Source organism: Acyrthosiphon pisum, chromosome X, assembly GCF_005508785.2.
Source record: "Acyrthosiphon pisum isolate AL4f chromosome X, pea_aphid_22Mar2018_4r6ur, whole genome shotgun sequence".
NCBI classification, from domain to species: Eukaryota; Metazoa; Arthropoda; class Insecta; order Hemiptera; family Aphididae; genus Acyrthosiphon; species Acyrthosiphon pisum.
This window is the reverse complement of record NC_042493.1, coordinates 29,024,957-29,036,650: the sequence shown is the minus strand read 5'-3', so window position 1 is coordinate 29,036,650 and position 11,694 is coordinate 29,024,957. Positions and strand designations below refer to the sequence as shown.

At 30.6% G+C, this 11,694-nt stretch overlaps 1 protein-coding gene across 1 annotated transcript in view; it reads right to left on the bottom strand.

The window, feature by feature from the left end:
* Positions 1-11,694, bottom strand: part of LOC100169015 (G-protein coupled receptor Mth2) — a 31,066-nt gene that overhangs the window by 9,157 nt on the left and 10,215 nt on the right. Inside the window, exon 2 of the mRNA XM_016802098.2 lies at positions 3,198-3,709. Within this exon, the coding sequence (XP_016657587.1) occupies positions 3,198-3,709 (512 nt within the window). The remainder of the gene's footprint in view (positions 1-3,197; positions 3,710-11,694) is intronic.

Here is an 11,694-nt window from a genome sequence, read left to right as displayed (position 1 = left end):
CGACTCTGTTCAAATTTAATAGGTGGGTCGTGTGTGCTGCAACTAACATTTTCTTGTCTCATTGTCGAAAAAGTTCGCGCCGCCACTGCAATCCACAATCGTAAACATAAAGAATTTTGGTGATATCAAACAATTTGTAAGTCCTATCCCGTAACAGTGTAATTTTAATAAGAAATGACAAGTTGTAGTTATTATACTTATAAGTTTAATTATCTGTCCTACTATTATTTGTAGTTAAGAAGTTTATAACACCACTCGAATATACACATTGTCGTTTTACATTTTTTACCATATTTTTTAAGAATATAGTGTACATACCTTAACATCCAGTAAATATCGAAGCATATTATGTTTAACCAGCAAAATGATGCCAAATATGTAAATAATTGAAAATAACCTACAATTTAAAATACATTAAAAATTATTCAAAATATATAAACAAATAAAATAGTAAAATTAATAGTAAATATAATGTGGAAGCCAAAACATGCAGGCCGATAAGACAAATAATAACGGCATTATTTATATTTATTTTTGTTTAGTTTTTAGATTCATGGACAATAAGTTGCGTGAAGTTGCCCCATTCCCAAAGTACAATTTTTACTTCAAACCTTCACCAATATTTTACGAACTTATTTGGATCTAATTGTAACTTGATTTTCCGTCTTTGGAACTTCACACTTTTCCCACTAAAATGTATGTCGATCGGCACATTTTAACTATAATTTATTAAGTTCCGACTATCTAGATTCTTTATATATAGTTAAACCAAGGGGAACCCAGTAATTAACTATCCAACCTTTATCTAAGGTGAGACGAATATGAAATACTCTTTGGAATCGCAACTTTGGACGGATTTCAATAAAAATTATTACATTTCTCAAGACTAGGAGGGTGTTTTTAAATTTTTTTTTTAAAACCATGCTAATTTTTCAGTATTCACAGATGGGTTCTAATAACGAACAATAAATTTATGGGTAAAGTCCGCACAACTACGATTCATAAAATCTAACAATTGATGCGATTTATTAATAACCATGTGAATATGACAATGTGGATTTTAGTTTTGGATCAAATAATATTATTATATTATATACCAAGGTCTTTAACAGGACCCGTGAAACGTAGAAGAGTTTCATCGTCTATAAAATAATTATGGTAAGTAGATGATTTAGTTCTAGTGAAGGTTATTATCTGGCATTTTTTAATATTAAGTGAAAGATAATTTTATCTATAATCTTATCGATATTAAAAACAAGTCTGATGATTGTTTTAGTACAGAATGACACTAGATTTTCATGTATCGGGAAAAAAGTACCAGTAGATAGCGACAGGTTAAATATGTATAATAAGGGCCTAAAAAAACATAAGCATAGATTTTGAAAAATATACTTGGATTTAAATCTGTTTCTGGACATGAGCTGGAAATCAGTGAGTTAAGTGAGTTAAAAATATCAATTAGGTCTATAATTGTACAAAAGTGCAAAGGAGAAAGAAGTACTTTGGGTTTATTTTGGTGGTTATAATTTCAATTAATATTATTGTTATTATACGCATTAATAACAATAGTTATAATAATTATAAAAACATTGAATTAAATATAACCTTAAAATAATATTGTTATAATATATATTTTTATATATATATATAAATAAATAGGTAGTAATGTAACAATTAACAGTAGATCATAATACTTGGTACAAATATTATAATTATTAATAGTTAAGATAATAAGAAAAAGAAAAAAGGGGGTAAGTGGATGTCACTCTGCCGTACAGTAGGTTACAAGTAGGTCACTGTATAATCGATTGTATTAAATTTGAATTCAATATGATATGAGTGGAGACGGTTGTAAGTCTACATATTTTATATTTTATTATAACCTGTAAGTTGAATTAGTATTATAAATTACAACAAAATCACTAAAATCATTATTTTTATTTTTAATCGTTTCTATGATAATAAACAAAGCGTTAGAAATTTAAAACCCATGTTTAACTGTTTTTGTAATTTTTGTGGTTTTTCCCGTGGCATTAAATAACTTTTGAGAAAATCGAAAAATAATCTATTTAAAAAACCATCCTGATCCAATTTTTTAAAAGATAAGATAATATATGTTGAAATTGAAACACTCCTTCTGGTAGAAATTTTTAAATAGGATAAAAAAAAAGAAAAAAACACAATATTGTATAACCAATAAATCCCTCACTCCGCTCAGAATCTAAAATATTAAATATATTAATATATTAAAATGAAAATAGAATTTTATGATTTGTAACATTAGAGAAATAAATTGTCATTATTTTTAAATTCCCTATGAGACAGGCATACTCAATGAATGAAAACAAGTAGTAAACAAAAAATATTTTTATAATTACCTATCTATAGTACCTACTAGGAATATTAAATTTATAACATCTTATTTTTAATTATTTTTATTTTCAAACACATGTAAGTTAAATAAAAGTTTTGAATCAAAAGTTACATCATACCTAAGATATTTTTTTGGTGTTCGATTAAATAAGTGATTAGATAACTAAAAATTGATGGTTAGATGAGGTTATATATTTAAAGAAAATAAATAGAGTGACATTTATTTAAGTTAATATCCAATCCATTAGAATTACATGCGATGTTTTATCTATTGTTTGGTTTTAAAAAGTATTTCATAATCAGCTTAAAGCAAAATATAAGAATTATAGCTTAAAGCTAAACAATAACATTAATAAATAAATTAAAGACAAAATGTGAGAGGTGATTATCTTAGGGGACACCTGACATGACGAAATACAATTAGAAATAAAATGTTTGTATTTAAAAAACTGTTGTCTACTGATTAAAAATGAGTGTAATCAATCAAACGACTTTTCAAAATAGGCATTAGTCTCCTGGTTATTTGAAAATTAATTTAAATGGAAATTATATAATTGCTCACTGATCAAGTTTATAAATGTAGGATTCTTTTACAAAGTTAATAATGCTGTTATAATACATAATATAATAAAAATAGTGTGAATTTAGTAATTTAAAAGAATTTGTAATGATATATATATATATAGGATGATTTTCCCAAATCAATTTATTACATATTATGCAGCTGGAGTCTTAAGAGTCTTAGGTATATTTTTATATTTTATGGTATGTGGAAATGTGGTAGGAATTAATCAAAGAATGATAACACTGTAGGTAAAATATACCGTATAGAACGCACGTATGACCTTGTATGTCATTCTTAAAATCTTTGATTACTGCGCAGATGAATGAAACGAGCTCCATGGCAATGTAGGGCTTGACGTAATTGTTGCGGCCGTTCTGGAGGCTGGGAAGTGTATTGTACACGAGCAGCGTGAACGCCAGACACACGATTGACGCCAGACTATTAACCGTAATGAACAAGTTAAACCAGCTGCCACTTGTGTCATCGTCGCACACGAACGCCTGCAGGACCGCGGCCACCTGTGCACCGGCCTCGGCGTAATACTCCACACAGTACAAGACTTCCGGGATGCGTTTGCTCTCGTCGGTAAGGTAAAGGCTGCCATCCGTGGTCAATATGAATCCGTCCTTCACCATTTGTTTCGTGAAACAACGGGGTTCGAGGTTGTACGGCATCACCGTGCTGTTCGACTGGCCCACAGGACGGCCGTCCGCGTCTGTTTCATAGGCGGACATCGTGAACGGCTTCTCGCTCTGCTTGCACATCTGACCACTGCATGAAATATAATACTCGTTAGTGTAATTAGGGGAGAGATTACTCCAGTGCAAAGTAATGGTTATTGATAACAGTAATTATAACGGCAAGACACATTTAACGATAATAACAATACCTAATAAAACGATACAAAATAGTGATATGCGTGTGCGTGTGTGACCAGCTGTTCCCCCGTGATCGATGTCCTATCTACTTATATTTACTTAGGTAAATAACTATTATATTTTTATGTTGCCATTGACCCGGGTGGGCTATTTTATCCTACGGGCGCACTTGGTAGCTTTTATATATAAACATGGTTGGACTTGGGCGCAACATTACAATGACAAAATAAACAGGTACCGTATAACTAAAGCTAAAACCCCGTTGATACTTTCTCCATGCATAAAATTCATTGGCCAATAAAGCTATAATTTCCATATTACTTAGGTATAAATATATTTATAGCAATTTTACAAAATATATTGTAGAAAAATATTGTTGTTTATATTTGATATTTTTGAAATTTTTTGGTATAGAACTCTTTGATTCCAAGCCCGCAATAGGCTTCCGTACACGGTAGACTTACTCGTCATCGAAGACGTACATCTGGTCAGGCTCACAGCATTTGTTGACGCACGTGTAACCGTCCCGGCCGCAGTACTGTTCACGTGGCTGGCATGTTCGGGCCACCAGCTCATCGGATGGCGTCAGGTCGAAGCAGTAGTCCGGCGGCAACTCGATGGCTGACGATTGGGCCTCCATCAGCCCACGCACCTCCACAGCGGTCACGTCGACTAGCAATTGCGTGGCGTCGCACTTTGGCTGCTCATAATCATAACCAACCATCACCGCTGCGGCCACCACCCGGAATCCGTCCCTCAGTCGCTGCATCATCCGCCTCAGATATTCGTCGTCGTCTGCACCGGCTGGTCCGCAGAACCGCACTTCCGGATCGTACGGCTGGCCCGGCGGACAGCACTTCCGGACCGGCAAGGCTGTCTGGTTGTCACTGCACGTGCCATCGCCGATCGCCTCGACCGTGTGGAACGTCCGATTTTCGTTCTGGCAAGACTTGACTCCGCCGCCGTTCACGACTGAACTACTGTTGCAACAGACCACAGCGTCGGCGGCTGACCAGTCAATCGCGACAACGAGAAACGCGATGGTGGCAGCGAAACACAACCGGACGGTATTCATCGTGTGCGCACACTGTTTGGGCGGCGTTGGCACAATCACTATCGCGACTGTCAGCCGCTGTGTGTGTCAGAAATGGAGACCATTGGACGAGCAGCCGCCGCCGATCGCTGCGCTCTTTTATTATATTATAAAAATGTAATAATATATATGTTTTCGTTGCCTAAATATTATCCAGCGTGCCGGTAGTGAAGCGAAGCTAAGTAAAAACAAATAGCCACTAACGTATAATAACAGGAGTTCGAGTTTTAACATTGAAAAACCGTCCTAATTTATGTCAATCCTTTGTCAACCTCTACAGGGCAAACGGCTGAACACATAAAGTCGTAAAAACTATAAGGTATCAATTGATCAGAAATATTGTGCAGATGGGAACATAGGAACTAGCTAGCAGGTTAGATAGTTTATAAGTTATAAGCAAAAATGTTCAAGTACTTTTAAGACCGATTTTGCAAACGGAACAGTTGTGATGGATAGGCGATGGGTCGGGGATATTTACGATATTTTCGTCCCGACCCACCGCTTATCCATCCCCACTACTCTCATCGCGACGGTGGTGGCATCGGCGACGACGTACTACGACGACGAAGTACGACAATTGGAAATTGCGACTTGAGTCTCAAGCCCATTACACATCAATTATTAAACATAGTAATAAAATATGGGTTAGATGAAACAATATAATGTTTAATGTTTATATTAAAGTTTTAGAAAAAAAAAACTAAAATAGAAAAATAGATATAACAACAGGAGCCAACGATGAATGTTATATGGATTATTATTACTATTATCATATACAGTCAAATAAAATTGCGACTTATTTCATAAAAAAAATAAAAAACACTTCGTTATAACTCCGTGTAAGAAAAAAGCTAAGCTAAAATAAAATAAATTTAGTAATGATTAAATCTTTAAAAGACGTGATATGATATGGAATGTGGAAACTAGTTAAAATTCCATTTTATAATATTGCAAATACCTATGATGACAAATAAGATCAATTGTAATGTTAATACTTAGTCAACATATTGTTTAACCATTTGGCAGGACGTATAAGTATACTTACATAAATACAATTAAGTAGCCACTACAGTATTTACAGTAGTTAATAATGTATCAACACGGGAAACGTGTTTCCGAATTTCGACCAAGACTGAAATTGCCTTCCCGCTCGAGTTACACAAACTATTTTTTGTCAAACTTCTGCATTTATCGATCACGGCAAAGGTAATACAGGGATCTATGCGTCAACTAGACCATAATTCTACAACAACAATATTTCATGAAAGAAACGATTCGGTTTTAATAATTTTAAGCGTCACGCGCGGAGGTAATTAAGTGAATATAAGATGTAACCAAAAGTTTATGTTTTGTAAGGACCGTGGTATAGATTTCAGTGTCTGGTAGTGCAGGATACGCGCCTAGCACGTTTGGGGATTTCCATTTTACCGCCCGCTGGACGGAAAAAGAACGCTTTCCAACGCTTTAACCGCTATTGAAAACCAAACTTTCGGTTCAGGAGTGACAAAAAATATATTAGGTCAGGGCGGGTTATCTCATAAATTATCATCAGAATACAATACTTCGTCAAACTCCGTGTAAAAAACGGCTAAGTAAAAAAAAAGTCCACGTTATTTCGTGTACTGTGGAATATAAAGTATAACATTTCTCGCCAAGCAAAAAAATTAATGAAACAAAATAAATGAACTTTAATTAAATTTACTTAGCATTTATTTATGATATCACATCTTCATATAGTGCTTAAAGATCTGTATTTTTCTTTACTTACCTAGCTGTCTGATTGAACGAGAGTTAGAAGAAGTGATTTCGTTGTAATATCGCTATTTTTTTAGGAAATTGTAGAGTAACAGTTTTTTGGTAATTTATATTATCACTAAGTTTCTTCTTCTTATTCAATAAGTACTTTTCCTTATTTTGCATTATTTGTTTGTACACAATTGTGCATATTTAAAAAAAAACCGTTAACTTACCCAGCCTTGGACTAATAATTACCATTTAATAAATTATAAATACGTGTATACTGTATAGTCTTGAAGTTGTGAAAAAGCAATTATAAAATGCGTCGCATACACGAAATGGAGTGTCATAGGAAAAAATATACCAGTATAAACTTATCTTCCAGGTTATTAAAATATACTAGGATATAGTACCCCCGTTAAAAATGTCTTATTTTATATACTTTATACGAAACTGATCAAAATTACAGAAATTTGTAAATTATTTTGTAATTCATAAAATGTTTAGTATTAAAAATACAAATATTTAAAATAAGGTTCCTTGTAAGTACCTATTTAATACTTTAACAAATATATTTAAAAATTATATTATATACAGTTATTTTCAGTAGATGTGTAAGGATCAAATTTGGGCGAATTTAAATATTTAGACGTACAGTAACGATTTTAGTCAAACATATTTTTATAATTTAAAAATAATACTCGTGGGTATTTTAAACTTTTAAAGTAGGTAAGTATGTCAAATGTACTGTTTAAGGAAATAATTAATTCAAGATTCAACCTTCTGTTCCACTAATAGTTAATATAATATTACTTTCATATCAATAATATCATAAAATATTGCAATTGAACGTAATACAGCTTCTTCGCTAAGAATCGTTATTGCCTGTTGGTATACAATGATTTTTTTTACCGTTAAATCCTAATTTAATACATAATTTACAATTAACTTACATCGATTCTTATGGAAAAAACATCTATAAATCGATTGGCATCGTAAGAATAGATCGAAACGTTTAACGAACTGTTTTCTGGTCAAAATTACTAGTTAATCTAAAACAAACTTTTTCCATACATAAAAATGATACTTAGATAATTAATACTTTTTCCAGTTATATGCTAAAACTCACTATTGCCCGTCTCCAAAGAATAGGGCCCAATCACGTACATTCCGAGTACAATCCCAGCCCCCCCCCCCCCCAAGTTCTAAAATCATTGTTTTTTTTCACTATTAATTATACCAAAACAAACTATTTCAAAAACGTACTTTTATGTTATGCAAAATTTTACTATTGCCCATTTTTTAGTTAAACATATATATATATATATATATATATATATGGAAGTAAAATAATAAATCCAAAAACTATTTTAAATTAAATTTAAAAAAAATATTATTAATAGTTTGAAATTAAACTAAAAATATAACTTTAGAATATTTAAAAAATATAATAATTTTACAAAATATGACTGCTTATAACTATAATTATATAATATTACACTCTGTGTAGGTAATAGAAAGATCTGACAATTGCAAAATAAAAAATAAAACTAGGTATTCAAACGTATGGCAACAATTATGAATATTATATGGATAATAAATATTATAAGATAATAAATTGTCCGAAAGATTATGTCTGAAAATTCCCAAGTAATTGGAAAAAATCAATATTTTTTAAATTGATTTCCCTTAAAAATATAGATATTTTACAAATATTTTTTTTTAAATTAATAAGCAATTGTTTTGTAAATTAATCTTTATACATTTAAAAAAATGATAATGTGCACATAGCGTTATGTAAAGGTATGAAGGAGTATTTGAATAAAATAGGTATGTTCATTCATAAACAGTTGAGTAATTGTTACAATTTCTATTTGTTTTTCAGTTATAAAAATCAACTGTAAAATGGTTTGTATACATTATTGTTGGTAGGCATGATTGTTGTTCTATATTAATTTATTAATATCTTTAGTCTGACCATTTAAATTTCCGGAAAAGAATTATTCAAAATATTATTATTCAATTAGTACCCAAGTTAATAATTATTCGTCGTATTCTATGATTAAAACAAAATGTTCACTTAATATTTATTAATGATTTTACGTAAGTAACTATATCTAATATAACATAGGAAGAGAATTTTTTTTAAATATTTTTTTATTCGTTATTGAGTCGATTAATTATTCAGTTGGAAAATATTCATCACACAGTTAAAACATAAAACACATAATATACTGTATATAGTTGACCATTCGTAAAGAACTGTGTGTACCTAACGTAGGCGATTACTTGAATGAAGGATATAATCTGAAATTTGTCTAAATTATCCTTGAGTGAACCTATATAATATGTATCACAAATTTGTTAGATATACAATGTGCCTAATAAATATTACATTTTTACCAATTTTTTTTTTTTTTATATTGAGCTTAAGCCCGGCAACTTAGGCCATTAGCTATTTTTGTTTTTTTTTTTGTTTGTAGGTTTTTTTTTGGTAAGGGAGGAACACGTGTGTGTTTGTTTTGGCAGAATTTTTGATTTGGGCACCCGTAGGTATCTGCCATGCCCGGGTGGGGGATGGCGGCACTTGTTCTCCGGGCACCGTGACTTGCCCGAAGAAAAATGCCGCCCAGTTGTCGAGGATCGAACCAGCGACGGCAGCGCCGCAACCGACGCCTTAGGCCGCTCGACCACCTCGTTCCCCTAACTACTGGTTTATTGTTAAACGAAATTGTATGTAACGTACTTACATAAACAAACATAAACATACAAGAAAATTCTTGCTAATGATTAGCTTTGGTTTGGTGCTGATTTCAATGTTCTCAGTCAAAGCAGGTGGGCCAACTTCAAAAGTTCAAAAATGTATAGTGGCCGTCCCAAGAACTTGCTAATTTCAAAAAGGTTCTTACAAATACTTGCTAGTCATTAGTTGTCGATTGATACTGATCTCAAAGTTCTGGATCCAAATGGGTGGGCTACGTAAAGTTGACCCAACTTTTAAGTTTCGACTAGTATATACTTCTAAATAACTTGCAAAATAATGGCATATATTTTAAAACAATTGCAGTATTTAGGTGTACCAACTACAAATTATTATAGTATGAATATGTAAATACCTACGTATTTAATTATGGAATTGCTTGTAGAACAAAACGTGTTACTTATATTGTTTTTACAACATACTTTTTGTACTTTATTGGAAACGAATAGAAGAGAACAATAAAATTCAAGAAAAAGATCAATTAAACAATTTAACATTTATTTGAGTAAAATAAATCATACCTAAAATAAAATTAGATAGATCGTATTTTTTGATTATTAACTATTATTTTATTTTAATAATAATTACAAAAAAACAAATACGTAATATTTAAAAGGCACAAAAATAATGATTTTTTTTATGCCCTAAAGCCTTGAGTCTTAATATATAAATTAATAATATTTATTTAATATTATAATTCATATTGCAATTTAGAAATCATTATAACTTTTATGAGTACTTCCCAGTGCCACTTTTATGACGAACCAGAGATAGAATTTATTCTAAGCATCTTCCGTAAGTCCAAAATCACTTTGCGCTTGGCCACAAATATAATAAATATGGTAACTCCTTGTAGACTGGTCATTGCATAAGAAAACTGCCATATGATCCCCTCTTCATTTTGGAATAAAGAACATATTATCCAAAAAAAATATGAGGTTCCCATAATCAGAAATAGTTTGGTGCTCATTACAAATCTGTCAAAAAAAAAAATAATAATAATAATAATAAAAAGTTATATTACGTCAAATGAAATGATTTCGAATATTTTTTGACCAATAAATCAAAAATTGTTCAGAAGATTTTTATTAACTAGTGGAGAAGACGGAAATTACTAATTTTAAATTTATCAAAATTTTAGATTACTTAGTAATGACTAATAACGTCATATTACCTATATAATAATATATATTGTACCTAATATAGATTTTTCATTATCTTCATATTTTTTATGCTCTATCACTTATATTTTGACTTACCACACATATAATTATGTTTTAAATATTTAATAATCGTTAAATAATGAATATATATAGGTACCAAAAGTAGTTAACAGACTATATTAAGTATGTGCCCTGTGTGAATAGATAGTACCTTACTGTATTCTTACTTCTCTTTATAAACAAGAAAACTTTCTGTTTTTGAATTTGTCCCTTTGAATCCGTTGAGCTCAGATTTAATTCTTAAAAAATAAATAGCACTTAGACAGGACATAATTAAATTGGCAGTTAACATCAAACTGGAGGGTATCAGGTAGAAAATTAAAATTCCGTAGCGAGTTTTTTCTGGAAAAATATTAAATATAAATTAATAATTATATATTTACAACCATTTTATATCATTATATATTTACAAATTTAATATAGAAAACCAGTGTTGGCGATGTTCATTCAAAGTTATATCTCAAAATATTAAACTTTATACAAAACATAATATTGTACCGTCGATTATTAGTTTTTTCCCCTTTATGAATCCAACAAAAACATTTTTTCACAGTCATAAAAATAAGTAAATAATGTAAAAGTTCACTGTTACAAATAAAATATATGAGTACCTAACAAATACTTTTTAATCTAAATTTAATTAGTATTTTTAAATTTTAGATAACAATATGTATCTTAATTTGTTCTTTGATACAGTTGTATTAGATATCAGGGTTATCGATTGTATATTATTATTATATTATCACAATGTATTAACTACTCGTAATAGTCGTGAGTAGTGACCTTTTAAAATATACAAAATTTGATCTAAGTATTAAATAAAAAAAAAATTATTTTTTTAAAACATGCTTTTCTTAATACTACTTAATACATGAACGAAAAAGTTGAAAATAAACTTAATTTTAAAACAATTTCTTAATGAAACTTCAAGGTTATCAAGATATTACTAAAAGTGTTTCTAAGATGTATTTGTTGCAAAATTTTTAAAACTTGTGAATTACAAAAAACGAAAATCATGGGGCACTTATGATAACTCCTATGTAAAGTCACTCTACAACTGAATC